This window comes from Kogia breviceps, chromosome 12 (genome assembly GCF_026419965.1).
Source record: "Kogia breviceps isolate mKogBre1 chromosome 12, mKogBre1 haplotype 1, whole genome shotgun sequence".
NCBI classification, from domain to species: domain Eukaryota; kingdom Metazoa; phylum Chordata; class Mammalia; order Artiodactyla; family Physeteridae; genus Kogia; species Kogia breviceps.
In genome coordinates, this window is record NC_081321.1 from 7,687,114 (window position 1) to 7,706,763 (window position 19,650).

Consider the following 19,650-nt stretch of genomic DNA (forward strand, 5'->3'; position numbering starts at 1 on the left):
AGGGGCAGAGAAGTTATTTGAAGAAAAAAGGCTGAAAACTTCTGTAATATGGAAAAAAAAAAAGACAACCAGGTCCAGGAATCACAGAGCATCCTAAACAAGATGAATCCATAGTTTCACACCATGATACGTTGTAATGAAAATGGCAATACTTAAAGATAAAGAGATAATCTTAAAAGCGGCAAAGGAAAAGCAACTACTATGTACAAGGGAACTCCGATGAGACTATCAGCTAACTTTTCAGCAGAAACTTTGCAGACCAGATGGGAGTGGCAACATATATTTAAAGTGATGAAACAAAATAACCTACAACCAAGAATTCTCTTCCTGACAAGACTATCATTCAGATCTGAAAAGGAGATAAAGAGGTTTACAGACAAACAAAATCTAAAAGAGTTCAGCACCACTAAACCAGCTTTTCAAGAAATGTTGAAGGGACTTCTCTAAGCAGAAAAGAAAAAACCACAACTAGAAATATAAAAATTATGAAAGGAAAATTCTCATTGGTAAAGGCAAATATACAGTAAAGATAGTAGATCAACCACTTACAAACCTAGTAGAAAGCTTAAAAGATGAAATTAGTAAAAGCATCTATATCCACAAACGTAGTTAAGGAATATACAAAACGTAAAATATGGTGTAAATAATATGCAGTGTGTGTGGGGGGAGGGTGTTAAATGCAGGGTTGTTAGAATACATTTGAACTTGAGATCATCAACTTAAGTAATCATGTAAATATTTAGGTTGCTGTATTTAAACTTCATGGCAACCACAAATCAAAAATCTAAAATAGATACACACACACACACACACACACACACACAAGAAAGAAATACAAATACAGCACTAAAGATAGTCATCAAATCACAAGGGAAGAGAGCAAATGAAGACGGGAACAAAAAAGGACAAAAACAATCCAAAAACAATTAACAAAATGGCAAAAAGTACATACCTATCGATAATTACTTTAAATGTAAATGGACTACATGCTCCAATCAAAAGACAACGAGTGGCTGAATGGATTAAAAAAAAAAACAAGACCAATATATATTCTGTCTACAAGAGACTCACTTCAGATCTAGAGACACATACAGACTGAAAGCAAGGGGATGGAAAAAGGAATTCCATGAAAATTGAAACCAAAAGAAAGCTGGGGTAGCAATACTTATATCAGACAAAATAGACTTTAAAACAAAGACTGTAACAAGATACAAAGAAGGAAATTACATAATGATCAAGAGATCAATCCAACAAGAACATATAACAGTTGTTATATGTTATATAGATGCACCTAACATAGGAGCACCTAAATGCACAAAGCAAATATTAACAAACATAAAGGGAGAAATTGACAATAACACAATAATAGTAGGGGAGATTTAACACCCTGCTTACATCAATGGACAGATCATCCAGACAGAAAATCAATAAGGAAACACTGGCTTAAATGATAGATTGGATCAGATAGACTTTATATATACAGAACTTTCCATTCAAAAGCAGCAGAATATACATTCTTTTCAAGTGCACATGGAACATTCTCCAGGATAGATCACATGGCAGGATAAAAAACAGGTCTCAATAAATTTTTGAAGATTGAATCATATCAAGCATTTTTTCCAACTACAACAGTATGAGACTAGAAGTCAACTACAAGAAAAAAAAACCTGCACAAACCACAACACATGGAGGCTACAAAACATGCTATTAAACAACCAATGGGTCACTGAAGAAATCAAAGAGGAAATCAAAAAATACCTGAGAATAAATTAAAATGGAAACACAATGATCCAAAATCAATGGGACACAGAAAAAATAGTTCTATGAGAGAAGTTTATAGCAATATAAGCCTACCTCAGGAAACAAGAAAAATCTCAAATAAACATCCTAACCTTGCAACTAATGGAACTAGAAAAGAAAGAACAAACAAAAACCCAGTTAGTAGAAGGAAAAAATTATAAAGATCAAAAAAGAGATAAAGTGGGACTTCCCTTGTGGTCTGGTGGTTAAGACTCCACTCTTCCACTGAAGAGGGTGTGGGTTTGATCCCTGGTCAGAGAACTAAGATCCCACATGCTGCATAGCATGGCAAAAAAAGAAAGAAAGAAAACAGAGACAAAAAGAGAAAAGAACAATGAAACTAAGAGCTGGTTCTTTGAAAAAAAATAGACAAAATTCATAAACCTTCACCCAGACTCATCAAGAAAAAAAGAGAGGGCCAAAATAAATAAAATAAAAAATGAAAGGGGAGAAGTTACAACCCAAAGCACAGAGATACAAAGGGTCATAAGAGACTACTATGAACAATTATACACCAATGAAATGTAAAATCTAGAAGAAATGAATAAATTTCTAAAAACATATAGAGTCCCAAGAATGAATCAGGAAGAATTAGAAAATATGAGCAGACCAATTACCAGTAATGAAATTGAATCAGTAATCAAAAACACTCCCAACAAATGAAAGTCTAGGACCAGACAGATTTACAGGTGAATTCTACCAAACATTTAAAGAAGAATTAATGCTGTCCTTACCAAACTATTCCAAAAAATTGAAGATAAAGGAATGTTTCCAAACCCATTCTACAAAGCAGGCATTACCCTAATATCAAAACCAAGCAAAGCCATCACAAAAAAAGAAAACCAGAGGCCAATATCACTAATGAACATAGATGCAAAAATCCTCAACAAAATATTAGCAAACCAAATTCAACAATACATTAAAAGGATCATATACCATGAACAAGTGGGATTTATCCCAAGGATACAAGGATGGTTCAATATCCTCAAATACAGTCAATGTGATACACCACATTAACAGATTGAAGGATAAAAATTTTATGATCATCTCAATAGATGCAGAAAAATCTTTCAACAAAACTCAATATCCACTTATGACAAAAACTCTCAACAAAATATATATAGAGGGACCATACCTCAACATAATAAAGGCCATATATGTAAGTCCACAGCTAACATCTTACTCAAAAGTGAAAAGCTGAAAGCATTTCCTCTAAGATCAGGAACAAGACAAGAATGCCCAACCTCACCATTTTTATTCAACATAGTATTGGATTTCCTGGCCATGGCAATCAAGCAAGAAAAAGAAAAAAAGGAATCCAAATTTAAAAGGAAGAAGTAAAACTCTGTTTGCAGATGACATAATATTATACAGAAAATCCTAAAGATACCACCACAAAAACTATCAGAACTAACAAGTAAAGTTTAGGATACAAAATTAAAATATAGAAATAAGTTCTGGGCTTCCCTGGTGGCGCAGTGGTTGAGAGTCCGCCTGCCGATGCGGGGGACACGGGTTCGTGCCCCAATCAGGGAAGATCCCACATGCCGCAGAGCGGCTCGGCCCGTGAGCCATGGCCGCTGAGCCTGCGCGTCCGGAGCCTGTGCTCCGCAACGGGAGAGACCACAGCAGTGAGAGGCCCGCATACCGCAAAAAAAAAAAAAAAAAAAAAAAAAAAAAAAAAAAAAAAAAAAAAAAAAAAAAAGAAAGAAGTTCTGTTTCTATACACTAACAATGAACTATCAGAAAAATAAATTAAGAAAACAATCCTATTTACAATTGCATCAACAGAATACAACATCTCAGAATAAATCTGGCCAAGGAGGTAAAAGATCTATACTCAGAAAACTATAAGTCACTGATGAAAGAAACTGAAAAGGAAATAAACAGATGAAAATATATACAATGTTCATGGATTGGAAGAATTAACACTATTAAAACGAACATACTCTCCAAGGCAATCTACAGATTCAATGTAATCCCTATCAAAATACCAATAGTATTTTTCACAGAACAAGAACAAATAATTCTAAATTTGTATGGAAGCACAAAAGACCTCAAATAGTCAAAACTATCTTGAGAAAGAACAAAGGTGGAAGTATCACACTCCCTGATTTCCATCTATACTGTAAAGCTACAGTAATCAAAACAGTATGGTACTGGCACAAAAACAAATACAATAGGTCACTGGAACAGAATAGAGAGCCCAGAAATGAACCCATGCTTATACAGTCAATTAATCCATGATAAAGGAGGAAAAAATATACAATGGGGAAAAGACTGCCTTTTCAATAAATGTTGTTGAGAAAACTGGACAGCACTATGCAAAAGAATCAAACTGGACTCCTTTCTTACACCATATACAAAAATAAATTCAAACTGGATTAAAGATTTAACTGTAAGAACTGAAACCATAAATTCCTAGAATAAAACATAGGTAATATATACATTTTGACATAGAAATATTTTTTGAATATGTCTCCTCAGGCAAGGGGAACAAAAGCAAAAAAGAAAACAAAACAAATGGGGCTACATCAAACTAAAACATTTTTGCGCAGTGAAGGAAGCTCTTAACAAAATGAAAACGCCACCTACTAAATTGAAGAAGATATTTGCAAATGATATATCTGATAAGGGCTTAATATCCAAAATATACAAAAAACATACACTCATCAAAAAAAAATTAATAAATGGGCAGAGAACCTGAATAGAATTTTTCCAAAGAAGACATATAGGTGGCCAACACACACATGAAAATATGCTCTTCACTAATCATCATGGAAATGTAAATCAAAACCACAGTGAGATATCAACTCACTCCTATCAGAACGGTTATTCTCAAAATAACAACAAATAAACAAGTGTTGGCACAGATGTGGAGAAAAGGGAACCCTAATATACTGTTGATGAGAATGTGAATTGGTACAGCCGTTATGGAGAAAAGTATGGAGGTTCCTCAAAAAATTAAAACAGAACTACCATATGAGCCAGCAATTCCTCTTCAGGGTATTTTTCTGAAGAAAAAAATACTAATTCAAAAAGATATATGCTCACTGCCCTATCATTCATTGGTCATATTTTTTCTCCTCTCATATATCACTACTAATCATCTTCAGGGAGACAAAGGGTAATGCATGTAAAAAGAGGTGATATGAATACTGAGTGAAATAAGTCAGACAGAGAAAGACAAATATATGATATCGCTTATATGTGGAATCTAAAAAAATGGTACAAATGAACTTATTTACAAAACAGAAATAGAGTCACAGATGTAGAAAACAAACTTATGGTTACCAAGGGGGAAAGGGGAGGAAGGATAAATTGGGAGATTGGGACTGACATATACACAAAACCATATATAAAATAGATAACTAATAGAGACCTACTGAACTCTACTCAGTACTCTGTAATGACCTATGTGGGAAAGGAATCTAAAAAAGGATGTATATATGTATATGTATAACTGATTCACTTTGTTGTATAGCAGAAACTTACACAACATTGTAGATCAATTATACTCCAATAAAAAATATTTTTTAAAAGATATATGCATCCCAGTATTCACTGCAGCATTATTCATAAGAGCAAATGTATGGAAGTAACCTAACTGTCCATCAATAGATGAACGGATAAAGAATATGTGAGATAGATAGATAGATATACAATGGAATATTACATAGTCATAAAAAGAATGATATCTTGCCATTTTTGACATTAATGGACCTAGAGGGCATTATGCTAAGTGAAATAAGTCAGACAGAGAAAGACAAATACCGTATGATCTCACGTATATGTGGGATCTAAAAAAAACAAAGCAAATGAACAAACATAGCAAAAGATAAATAGACTCATAGATACCGAGAACAAACAGGTGGCAGCCATAGGGGAGGAGGGAGGGACAACCAGTGAAGTAGGTGAGGGAGATTAAGAGGTACAAACTTCCAGTTACAAAATAAGTGAGTCACTTGGATGAAATATACAACATGGGGAAGGTAGTCAATAACATTGTAATAACTTTGTATGGTAACAGATGGTAACTAGACTTCTTGTGTTGATCATTTTGTAATGTAAAGAAATATTGAATTACTATTTTGTCCACCTAGAACTAACATAGTGTTGTACGCCAATTACACTTTAATTAAAAAGAAAAAGAATCGGCTGTACTGGCAATTGGCTACATCAAGGCCAAGAACGATTATTATTATAAGTAAGAAAGCAGAGTAAGTGCAGGGGCAGACAATGCTTAAAAGCTGAGATAGAACCTAGACTGATGAGGGTTAAAGAAAGCATGAGCATCAGGAAATCCTTCTCTTCCCTGAAATCTCTCGCTTAGGAGGGGCCTTCACAGCGTTATGTAGCTGGAGTCTACACCACCCAATTCAGCTAGTGTTGTAGGCAGGGGAAAGTTGTGGAGAAGACCACCTGAGCTGAGGGGGGTAAGACTAACTTTAGGAAGTGAGGTTGAAGCCAAGGCATGGACAGGAACCCTTTCACTTCATCGCCATTTTCCTTTCCTTATCCAGAGTTGACTGTCTCCTCAGATAAATTCTAACCTATCTCCTCATGATCATTCTGGTTAGGAAACTCAGAGAAATTATGAGAAATTCCAAAATAAAAGACTCAGTTTTTTAATCTGGAAGAATTCCCAAGATTTGCCAGTCTACCTCAACCCTTTGTTTTCTAAGACAGAAAAAAATAATAATAATAATAATAAAACAACTAAGCACACTGAGGTGAGTACCTTGTTCTTTGCTCACAAAAAGAGTACCAGAGCTTAAAACAGATTTCACATCCTTGGACTCAGGACAGGACTCTTTCCACTTTACACTATCTATATAATATCTCCTTTTTCTTTGGGTACATTTATTCCCTTCTACTTGTACTCCCCAGTTAGAAACTGTACCCAAGAAATGACATGCTAATATAGAGCACTGAATACCCAACCTACTTATTCAGTACTTAATCAGTTTGCCTATGATTATGTTTCTTTCTAACCAGATAGTAATTTCCTTGAGGGCATACTCAGTTTCTTTACGTCCTTTTATTAGCACAGCCGAGATGTAGACACAGAGCAGTAGCCTGGTGGGGAGTTAGAAGAGAAAGCATGAAAGCCTTCACAAGAACAAGAATTTGGGGACTTTGGCTATTTTCTTCCTGGTTGTATCCCTAGCACTTGGTAACAGGGCTTTTTCGTGTGCCTTTCAGTGTGGGTGTGTTACATAATACAGTAGCTTAATGTCTTTATCACCATAACTACCGATGGCTGCTAGTAAGTAGTGGGAAGAAAGCTTGGTCTGAAATGTAGAACAACTCAGATGGGGAGAGGATTCATATCAGAAGGAGTCCACAATCATAGAAATAACAGGGAAAGATAGGAGACAACATGGGAATGAGGTTTGAGGGATTGATAGAAAGGAAAAACAAATTAAGAAAAAGAGAAGACAGAGATGGGATCAATCAAGATGGTGGAGTAGGAGGAGGTGGAGCTCACCTCCCCCCGACGAACACATCAAAACTACATCTACATATGGATATGGAACAATTCTCACTGAAAACTAACTAGAGACTAGCAGAAAGACTCCTGTACAACCAAGGCTATAAGAAAGATCCACACATAACTGGATAAGAAAGGAAGAGAAGTGATCAGGTTAGGACCTGTGCCCCTGGAAGGTGGCTCAGGGGAAAAGGAAGCTTACACAGGTGAAGACCCATGCTGGGGTGTGAGCAGTTCAAGCCACATATTGGGCATCCCAGTTCTGGGGTCCTACACAGGGGAGAAGAGCTCCCTTGGCTTGTGGGAAGACCACTGGGGCTAACAGGAGAGCTGTGGGGAGCCTGGACTCACTCACGAGCAGCGCACACTCGCTGGCTTGCCCCCGAGGCAAAGTGGAGAGGACGGAGTGAGGACCACTCCAGTGGCTGCCAGGTTTCCCGAGACAGCCTTGGCACGTGCCCCAGTCCAAGCAGAGAGAACTCTCCAGACCCACTTACTCTGGATCTTAGTGTGACACTGAATCTGGGGTGGCCACGGCCAGGAAGAAAGCTCAGCTGTGCAATGCAGAGGTGACCTGGGTGGGGCAGTGATCAGCTATGAGGGGCAAAAGGGACTTGGACCCAAGGCTACTTCTGAGCAGAGCAAGGGAAACAACTGCAGGCATCTGCACATGCAGCACATCAGAGACAATTCAGACAAGGGTCCCAGAACAGAGGGAGGGGAAAACACACACTTAAAGGAAACAGAGCCAGCTTGGCCCAACCCTCAGGGCTTCTGCTCCAGCAACTTGGGGTCATACCCCACCCCCAATAGGGCAGCTATGGCCACCGAGAAGAGGGGAAGTCCCGTCTCACACCAGCTCCAGCTCCAGACCCTCTATGTCCAGAGCCACCTCCTACCAATATGATAGCTGCCAGCACACCCTGAGGAAAGACATGATTGCATACACAGTAAATCCAGCTCTCCCACCAAAGACACTGGGCACACATAGTGTGTATATGGATGTTCCCACACAAGAACACCCCTTCAAGACTGCAAGAGGTAAACTGTTCATAGAGTCAATATAGTCAGAGAAAGTTAAGCCAAAAAAACAACAACAACAACAAAAAAAAAACCTGAAAAAATAAATAACAAACAGAAATAAACAATTACCAGGTAAAGAATTCAAAGCATTAGTAATAAGAATGTTAACTAAATTAAGGAAAAGAATAGATGAACACTGTGGGAATTTTAACAAAGAACTAGAATATATTTTTAAAAACTCAATAAAAAATGACGAGCTCAATAACAAATAAAAAACACACTAGAAAGAATGAATAGCAGGCTAAGTGATACAGAACACATATGCGATCTGGGAGATAGAATAATGGAAATCACCCAATCATAACAGCAAAAAGAAAAGCAAATTTTAATAAATGAAATCAATCTAAGAGATCTCTGGGATAACATTAAGTGCAGCAATATTTGCATTAAAGGGGTTATCGAAGGAGAAGACAGAGGGAAGGGGATCAAAACTCATTTATAATCACTTCAAAAAGAATAAAATACCTAGGAATAAACCTACCTAAGGAGGCAGAAGAACTGTACTCTGAAAACTATAAGACACTGATGAAAGAAATTAAAGATGACACAAACAGATAGAAAGATATATCCTGTTCCTGGATTGGAAGAATTAATACTGTTAAAATCACCATGCTACCCAAGGCAATCTACAGATTCAATGCAATCTCTATTAAAATATCACAGAACTAGAACAGAACTAGAACAAATACTTAAGAAAGTTGTATGGAAACACAAAAGACTCCAAATAACCAAATCTTGAGAAAGAAGAGCAGAGCTAGAGGAATCACTCTCCCTGACTTCACACTAGACTACAAAGCTACAGTAATCAAAATAGCACAGTACTGGCACAAAAACATACACATAGATCAATAGAACAGAATAGAAAGCAGAAATAAACCCACGCACTTATGGTCCATTAATCTACAACAAAGGAAGTGAGAATATGCAACAGAGAAAAGACAGTCTCTTCAACAAGTGGTGCTGGGAAAACTGGACAGCTACATAAAACAATGAGATTAGAACATTTCTTTACACCATATACAAGAATAAACTCAAAATGGTTAAAGGATCTAAATGTAACACCTAAAACCATATAATTCCTAAAATAAAACACAGGCAGAACACTCTCTGACATAAATCATAGCAATATTTTCTTGGATCAGTCCCCTAAGGCAAAAGAAATAAAAGCAAAAGTAACCAAATGGGACCTAATTAAACTTAAATGCTTTTGCACAGCAAAGGAAACCACCAACAAAACAAAAAGACAACCTATGGAAAGGGAGAAAGTGTTTGCAAATGACACAACCAACAAGGGCTTAATGTACAAAATACACAAACAGCTCATCCAATTCAATATTAAAAAAAACCAAACAACCCAATCAAAAAAATGGTCAGAAGACCTGAATAGACATTTTTCCAAAGAAGACATACAGATAGTTAACATGCAAATGAAAAGATGCTCAACATCACTAATCAGCAAGGAAATGCAAATCAAAACCACAAGGAGATACCATCTCACACCTGTCAGAATAGCTTTAAATAACAAATGTTGGAAGGGATGTAGAGATAAGGGAACTCTTGTACACTAATGGTGGGAATGTAAATTGTGCAGTTGCTATGGAAAACAGTATGGATGTTCCTCAAAAAATTAAACATAGGATTACCATATGACCCAGCAAATCCACTCCTGGGTGTATATCCGGAAACATGAAAACACTTATTTGAAAAGATACATGCACACCAATGTTCAAAACAGCATTATTTATAATAGCCAAAATATGGAAGCAACCCAAGTGGCCGTCAACAGACAAATGGATTAAAAAAGACATATATACATTATATATGTATATATAATGAAATATTACTCAGTCATAAAAAAGAATGAAATTCTGCCATTTGCAGCAACATGGATGGACCTGGAGAACAGCATGCATAGTAAAATAAGTCAGACAGAGAAAGACAAATACTGTATTCATACTTACTTGTGGAATATAAAAAATAAAACAAATGAATGTATATAGCAAAACAGAACAGACCCACAGATATAGAAAACAAATTAGTAGTTACCAGTGGGGAGAGGGAAGGGGGAAGGAGCAAGATAGGGGTAGGGGATTAAGAGATACAAACTACTTCGCATAAAATACACAAGCAACAAGGATATATTGCACAGCACAGGGAATAATAGCCATTATCCTGTAATAACTTTTAACAGAGTAAAATCTATAAAAATACTGAATCACTATGCTGTACACCTGAAACTAATAATATTGTAAATCAACTATACTTCAAGAAAAAAGAAAAAAGAGAGGAGCTTCAAGATGGCGGAAGAGTAAGACACGGGGATCACCTTCCTCCTCACAGAGACATCAGAAATACACCTACACGTGGAACTTCTCCTATAGAACACCCACTGAACGCTGGCAGAAGACCTCAGACCTCCCAGAAGGCAAGAAACTCCCCACGTACCTGGGTAGGGCAAAAGAAAAAAGCATAAACAGAGACAAGGAATAGGGACGGGGCCTAGCGCCAGTGGGACGGAGCCGTGAAGGAGGAAAGATTCCCACACACTAGAAGCCCCTTCGCGGGCGGAGACTGCGGGTGGCGGAGGGGGAAGCTCCGGAGCCGCGGAGGAGAGCGCAGTAACAGGGTGCGGAGGGCAAAGCGGAGAGATTCCCGCAGAGGATCGGTGCCGACCGGCACTCACCAGCCCGAGAGGCTCGTCTGCTCACCTGCGGGGCGGGCGGGGCTGGGAGCTGAGGCTCGGGCTTCAGTCGGATCCCGGAGAGAGGACTGGGGTTGGCGGCGTGAACACAGCCTGAAGGGGCTAGTGCGCCACGGCTGGCCGGGAGGGAGTCCGGTTGAAGTCCGGAGCTGCCGAAGAGGCAAGAGACCTTTTCTTCCCTCTTTGCCTCCTGCGCGCGACGAGAGGGGATTAAGAGCACCGCGTAAAGGAGCCCCAGAGACGGGCGCGGAGCCACGGCTGTCAGCATGGACAGTAAAGACGGGCGTGGGACGCTAAGGTTGCTGCTGCCGCCACCAAGAGGCCTGCGTGCGAGCACAGGTCACTCTCCATGCCGCCCCTTCCAGGAGCCCGTGCAGCCCGCCACTGCCGGGGTCCCGGGATCCAGGGACAGGTTCCCCAGGAGAACGCGCGGCGTGCCACGGGCCGGTGCAGCGTCACGCCGTCCTCTGACGTCGCAGGCTCGCCCCGCATCCGTGCCCCTCCCTCCCCCCGGCCTGTGCCAGAGCCCCCGAATCAGCTGCTCCTTTAACCCCGTCCTGTCTGATCGAAGGGCAGACGCCCTCGGACGACCTACACGCAGAGGCAGGGCCAAGTCCAAAGCTGAACCCCAGGAGCTGTGTGAACAAAGAGGAGAGGGGGAGGTCTCTCCCAAGAGCCTCAGAAGCGGTGGATTAAAGCTCCACAATCAATTTGAAGTGCCCTGCATCTGTGGAAAACCTGAATAGCCAACGAATCATTCCAAGTTGAGGAGGTGGACCTTGGGAGCAAGATATACTATTATTTTCCCCTTTGTTCTTTTTGTGAGTGTGTATGTGTGTGCTGCTGTGTGAGATTTTGTCTTTATAGCTTTGCTTTCACCATTTGTCCTAGGGTTAGACTGACCCGTTTTTGTTTTTTTTTAATAGAAATTTTTCTTCTTAATAATTATTTTTTATTTTAATAACTATACTTTATCCTACTTTATTTTGTCTTCTCCCTTTCTTTCTTCCTTCCTTTCTTCCCTCCTTCCCTCCTTTCTTCCTTCCTCCCTCTCTTCTTTCCTCCCTTCCTTCCTCTCTTCCTTCCTCCCTTCCTTCCTCTCTTCCTTCCTCCCTTCCTTCCTCTCCTCCTTTCTTCCTTCCTTTCTTGCTTTCTTCCTTCCTTCATTTCTTCCTTCCTTTCTTCCCTCCTTCCTTCCTTCCTTTTCTTTCCTTTCTATTTTTTCTCCCTTTTATTTTGAGCCATGTGGATTAAAGGCTCTTGGCGCTCCAGCCAGGCACCAGGGCTGTGTCTCTGAGGTGGGAGAACCAACCTCAGGACACTGGTCCACAAGAGACCTCCCAGCTCCACGCAATATCAAACGGTGAAAATCTCCCAGAGATCTCCATCTCAACACCAAGACCCAGCTTCACTCAAGGACCAGCAACAAACAGTGCTGGACACCCTATCCCCAACAAAGAGCAAGACAGGTCTACAGCCCCATCCATTAGCAGAGAGGCTGCCTAAAATCATAATAAGGCTACCAACATCCCCAAACACACCACCAGACGTGGACCTGCCCACCAGAAAAACAAGATCCAGCCTCATCCACCAGAACAGAGGCACTAGTCCCCCCAACCAGGAAACCTACTCAACCCACTGAACCAACCTTAGCCACTGGGGACAGCCACCAAAAACAACAGGAACTACGAACCTGCAGCCTGCAAAAAGGAGACCCAAACACAGTAAGATAAGCGAAATGAGAAGACAGAAAAACACACAGCAGATGAAGGAGCAAGATAAAAACACACCAGACCTAAGAAATGAAGAGGAAATAGGCAATCTACCTGAAAAAGAATTCAGAATAATGATAGTAAAGATGATTCAAAATCTTGGAAATAGAATAGACAAATTGCAAGAAACAGTTAACAAGGACCTAGAAGAAATAAAGAGGAAGCAAGCAACGATGAGCAACACAATAAATGAAATGAAAAATACTCTAGATGGGATCAATAGCAGAATAACTGAGGCAGAAGGACGGATAAGTGACCTGGAAGATAAAATAGTGGAAATAACTACTGCAAGCAGAAGAAACAAAAAAGAATGAAAAGAACTGAGGACAGTCTCAGAGACCTCTGGGACAACATTAAATGCACCAACATTCGAATTATAGGGGTCCTAGAAGAAGAAGAGAAAAAGAAAGGGACTGAGAAAATATTTGAAGAGATTATAGTGGAAAACTTCCCTAATATAGGAAAGGAAATAGTCAATCAAGTCCAGGAAGCACAGAGAGTCCCATACAGGATACACCCAAGGATAAACACGCCAAGACACATAATAATCAAACTGTCAAAAATTAAATACAAAGAAAACATATTAAAAGCAGCAAGGGAAAAACAACAAATAACACACAAGGGAATCCCCATAAGTTTAACATCTGATCTTTCAGCAGAAACTCTACAAGCCAGAAGGGAGTGGCAGGACATATTTAAAGTGATGAAGGAAAAAAACCTACAACCAAGATTACTCTACCTAGCAAGGATCTCATTCAGATTTGATGAAGAAATTAAAACCTTTACAGACAAGCAAAAGCTGAGAGAGTTCAGCACCACCAAACCAGCTCTACAACAAATGCTAAAGGAACTTCTCTAGGCAATAAACACAAGAGAAGGAAAAGACCTACAAGAACAACCCAAAACAATTAAGTAAATGGTAATAGGAACATACATATCGATAATTACCTTAAATGTAAATGGATTAAATGCTCCCACCAAAAGACACAGACTGGCTGAATGGATACAAAAACAAGACCCATATATATGCTGTCTACAAGAGACCCACTTCAGACCTAGGGACACATACAGACTGAAAGTAAGGGGACGGAAAAAGATATTCCATGCAAATGGAAATCAGAAGAAAGCTGGAGTAGCAATTCTCATATCAGACAAAATAGACTTTAAAATAAAAACTATTACAAGAGACAAAGAAGGACACTACATAATGATCAAGGGATCGATCCATGAAGAAGATATAACAATTGTAAATATTTATGCACCCAACATAGGAGCACCTCAATACATAAGGCAAATACTAACAGCCATAAAAGGGGAAATCGACAGTAACACAATCATAGTAGGGGACTTTAACACCCCACTTTCATCAATGGACAGATCATCCAAAATGAAAATAAATAAGGAAACACAAGCTTTAAATGATACATTACACAAGATGGACTTAATTGATATTTATAGGACATTCCATCCAAAAACAACAGAATACACATTTTTCTCAAGTGCTCATGGAACATTCTCCAGGATCGATCATATATTGGGTCACAAATCTACCCTTGGCAAATTTAAGAAAATTGAATCATATCAAGTATCTTTTCCGACCACAACGCTATGAGACTAGATATCAATTACAGGAAAAGATCTGTAAAAAATACAAACACGGGCTTCCCTGGTGGCGCAGTGGTTGAGAATCCGCCTGCCGATGCAGGAGACACGGGTTCGTGCCCTGGTCCGGGAAGATCCCACATGCCGCGGAGCAACTAAGCCCGTGAGCCATGGCCGCTGAGCCTGTGCGTCCGGAGCCTGTGCTCCGCAACGGGAGAGGCCACAACAGTGAGAGGCCCGCGTACCGCAAAAAAAAAAAAAAAAAAAAAAAAAAAAAAAAAAAAAAAATACAAACACATGGAGGCTAAATAATACATTATTATATAACCAAGAGATCACTGAAGAAATCAAAGAGGAAATCAAAAAATACTTAGAAACAAATGACAATGGAGACACGATGACCCAAAACCTATGGGATACAGCAAAAGCAGTTCTAAGAGGGAAGTTTATAGCAATACAATCATACCTTAAGAAACAGGAAACATCTCAAATAAACAACCTAACTTTGCACTTAAAGCAATTAGAGAAAGAAGAACAAAAAACCCCCAAATTTAGCAGAAGGAAAGAAATCATAAAGATCAGATCAGAAATAAATGAAAAAGATATGAAGGAAACAATAGAAAAGATCAATAAAACTAAAAGCTGGTTCTTTGAGAAGATAAATAAAATTGATAAACCATTAGCCAGACTCATCAAGAATAAAAGGGAGAAGACTCACATCAATAGAATTAGAAATGAAAAAGGAGAAGTAACAACTGACACTGCAGAAATACAAAGGATCATGAGAGATTACTACAAGCAACTCTATGCCAATAAAATGGACAACTTGGAAGAAATGGACACATTCTTATAAATGCACAACCTGCCGAGACTGAACCAGGAAGAAATAGAAAATATGAACAGACCCATCACAAGCACTGAAATTGAAACTGTGATTAAAAATCTTCCAACAAACAAAAGCCCAGGACCAGATGGCTTCACAGGCGAATTCTATCAAACATTTAGAGAAGAGCTAACACCTATCCTTCTCAAACTCTTCCAAAAGATAGCAGAGGGAGGAACACTCCCAAACTCATTCTTTGAGGCCACCATCACCCTGATACCAAAACCAGACAAAGACGTCACAAAGAAAGAAAACTACAGGCCAATATCACTGATGAACATAGATGCAAAACTCCTCAACAAAACATTAGCAAACAGAATCCAACAGCACATTAAAAGGATCATACACCATGATCAAGTGGGGTTTATTCCAGGAATGCAAGGATTCTTCAATATACGCAAATCAATCAACGTGATACACCATATCAACAAACTGAAGGAGAAAAAACATATGATCATCTCAATAGATGCAGAGAAAGCTTTTGACAAAATTCAACACCCATTTATGATAAAAACCCTGCAGAAAGTAGGCATAGAGGGAACTTTCCTCAATATAATAAAGGCCATATATCACAAACCCACAGCCAGCATCATTCTCAATGGTGAAAAACTGAAACCATTTCCACTAAGATCAGGAACAAGACAAGGTTGCCCACTCTCACCACTCTTATTCAACATAGTTTTGGAAGTTCTAGCCACAGCAATCAGAGAAGAAAAAAGAAATAAAAGGAATCCAAATAGGAAAAGAAGAAGTAAAGCTGTCACTGTTTGCAGATGACATGATACTATACATAGAGAATCCTAAGGATGCTACCAGAAAACTACTAGAGCTAATCAATGAATTTGGTAAAGTAGCAGGATACAAAATTAATGCACAGAAATCTCTGGCATTCTTATACACTAATGATGAAAAATCTGAGAGTGAAATTAAGAAAACACTCCCATTTACCATTGCAACAAAAAGAATAAAATATCTAGGAATAAACCTACTTAAGGAGACAAAAGACTTGTATGCAGAAAACTATAAGACACTGATGAAAGAAATTAAAGATGATACAAATAGGTGGAGAAATATACCATGTTCTTGGATTGGAAGAATCAACATTGTGAAAATGACTCTACTACCCAAAACAATCTACAGATTCAATGCGATCCCTATCAAATTACCACTGGCATTTTTTATAGAACTAGAACAAAATATTTCACAATTTGTATGGAAACACAAAAGACCCCGAATAGCCAAAGCAATCTTGAGAACGAAAAATGGAGCTGGAGGAATCAGGCTCCCTGACTTCAGACTATACTACAAGGCTACAGTAATCAAGGCAGTATGGTACTGGCACAAAAACAGAAATATAGATCAATGGAACAGGATAGAAAGCCCAGAGATAAGCCCACACACATATGGTCACCTTATCTTTGATAAAGTAGGGAAGGATATACAGTGGAGAAAAGACAGCCTCTTCAATAAGAGGTGCTGGGAAAACTGGACAGCTACCTGTAAAAGTATGAAATTAGAACACTCCCTAACACCACACACAAAAATAAACTCAAAATGGGTTAAACACCTAAATGTAAGGCCAGACACTATCAAACTCTTAGAGGAAAACATAGGCAGAACACTGTATTACATAAATCACAGCAAAATCCTTTTTGACCCATCTCCTAGAGAAATGGAAATAAAAACAAAAATAAACAAATGGGACCTAATGAAACTTAAGAGCTTTTGCACAGCAAAGGATACCATAAACAAGATCAAAAGACAACCCTCAGCATGGGAGAAAATATTTGCAAATGAAGCAACTGAAAAAGGATTAATCTCCAAAATTTACAAGCAGCTCATGCAGCTCAATAACAAAAAAACAAACAACCCAATCCAAAAATGGGCAGAAGAACTAAATAGACATTTCTCCAAAGAAGATATACAGATTGCCAACAAACACATGAAAGAATGCTCAACATCATTAATCATTAGAGAAATGCAAATCAAAACTACAATGAGATATCATCTCACACCGGTCAGATTGGCCATCATCAAAAACTCTAGAAACAATAAATGCTGGAGAGGGTGTGGAGAAAAGGAAACCCTCTTGCACTTCTGGTGGGAATGTAAATTGATACAGCCACTATGGAGAACAGTATGGGGGTTCCTTAAAAAACTAACAATAGAACTACCATACGACCCAGCAATCCCACTACTGGGCATATACCCTGAGAAAACCATCATTCAAAAAGAGTCATGTACCAAAATGTTCATTGCAGCTCTATTTACTATAGCCAGGACATGGAAGCAACCTAAGTGTCTACATCAACAGATGAATGGATAAAGAAGATGTGGCACATATATACAATGGAATATTACTCAGCCATAAAAAGAAATGAAACTGAGTTATTTGTAATGAGGTGGATAGACCTGGAGTCTGTCATACAGAGTGAAGTAAGTCAGAAGGAGAAAAACAAATACCATATGCTAACACATATATATGGACTAAGAAAAAAAAATGTCATGAAGAGATTAGTGGTAGGACGGGAATAAAACACAGAGCATGGACTTGAGGATATGAGGAGGGGGAAGGGTAAGCTGTGACGAAGTGAGAGAGTGGCAGGGACATATATACACTATCAAATGTAAATTAGATAGCTAGTGGGAAGCTGCCGCATAGCACAGGGAGATCAGCTCGGTGCTTTGTGACCACCTAGAGGGGTGGGATAGGGAGGGTGGGAGAGAGGGTGACGCAAGAGGGAAGAGATATGGGAACATATGTATATGTATAACTGATACACTTTGTTGTAAAGGAAAAACTAACACACTATTGTAAAACAGTTATACTCCAATAAAGATGTTAAAAAAATAAAAATAAAATATTAATCATAAGAAAAAAAAGACAAATTAAGAAGGAAACTGAAATTCGGTAAACGAAGAACAGCATTATCAGACTGCACAATTTTTAAGCATGATTACAGATATTATCTCATCTCATTTAAATATCACAACAACCCTGTGAGGTAATTACGTTTTTAATTATGCATAAGAGATGAGGAACTGAAGCTGACAGCAGGGAGCCCAAGGCAGCACGTCTGAACGACTGTATTGTCCTATGACAAGTACTGTAATTCCTGTACATGCTTGTTTCTATATATCTCCCCTCTCCTGATGGCCTCCTCTCCAGTAATACACAGAGAACCCTCATCACTTCGCTTTCTGGCTTCCTCTGTCCTTGCCAAAATTGCTGAGGCAAGTTTAGCCTCTCCTTAAAAAAAGACAGAAGCCAAAACCCACGAGATGCTTGTTCCAAAGAAATACAGATTCATTCACCTGGTGATCGCTGTTCACCTAAAATAGAAACAACCATTCGCAACCATCCCACTTTCGGCCGCCTCCCTTTTTTTCTTCCCAAACATCAAAGTCCACCCAGAGCTGCATCACTGCCATTCCCCTCCCACCCTTAGTACCCCCAAATCCTTTTTACTACCGTGTCCTTCCTCCGGTCACTCCGTATTTCAGATGAAACGGGCCCAGCCAGGAAAAAAAAAAAAAAAGACGGTTTTGGGTAGGGCAAGCTGTGCCGTCCTCAAGGAAATGCTTTTCAGTCCCTCCTTCCCACTGTGGGGCGTGGCTGCCAGCAAAGGATGGAGTATGGGCGGGTTCCCCACTAAGGAAAGACTGCGGGCGCTGAGGTTTCCGGGACTCACCACACATGAACCAGCAGGAAACCTCTGCCGAAACTGTAAAAGCTGGACTTGTTGCTGATCAACTTATTCATTTCCTTCACTAGCGATTGCTAGACCTGCATAAAGGAGACGCCTGTCCAGGTGAAATGATAGTCATGATAAAGCGCAACAGCGCCACCTCCTGTGCGACCCAATAACAGAGGCCTTCATTGGTGCTCAGAATGGTCAGGATTTGACTTTAGCTCCAGGGACAATCGCAACCCCAAGTCTTTACCGGGTGCACCAGATTATATTGAGCACTGCTATGACATGAGGCAATAGATATGGGACACGTGAAAATAAAAATCCCAGGAGTAGGTAATCAATCATTCACAAATGCTTTTTTTTTTTTTTTTTTTTTTTTGCGATACGCGGGCCTCTCACTGCCGTGGCCTCTCCCGTTGCGGAGCACAGGCTCCGGACGCGCAGGCGCAGCGGCCACGGCTCACGGGCCCAGCCGCTCCGCGGCATGTGGGATCTTCCCGGACCGGGGCACGAACCCGCCTCCCCTGCATCGGCAGGCGGACTCTCAACCACTGCGCCACCAGGGAAGCCCTATGTTAACTTTTTAAAAAAATTTATTTATCTATCTATCTATTTATGGC

At 39.4% G+C, this 19,650-nt stretch overlaps 1 protein-coding gene across 3 annotated transcripts in view; it reads right to left on the minus strand.

The window, feature by feature from the left end:
- STYK1 (serine/threonine/tyrosine kinase 1) overlaps positions 1 to 19,109 on the minus strand; it is a 56,640-nt gene extending 37,531 nt beyond the window's left edge. Inside the window, exon 1 of one of the 3 annotated variants that reach the window (XM_067008729.1) lies at positions 19,028 to 19,109. In XM_067008729.1, coding sequence (XP_066864830.1) covers positions 19,028 to 19,034 — 7 coding nt within the window. In that variant the 5' untranslated portion in view covers positions 19,035 to 19,109. Of the gene's footprint in view, positions 1 to 18,807; positions 18,993 to 19,027 lie in introns of those variants that run through there. The other 2 variants (XM_059082640.2, XM_067008731.1) reach the window with 2 other exon arrangements.
- Positions 19,110 to 19,650: the final 541 nt, after the last annotated feature.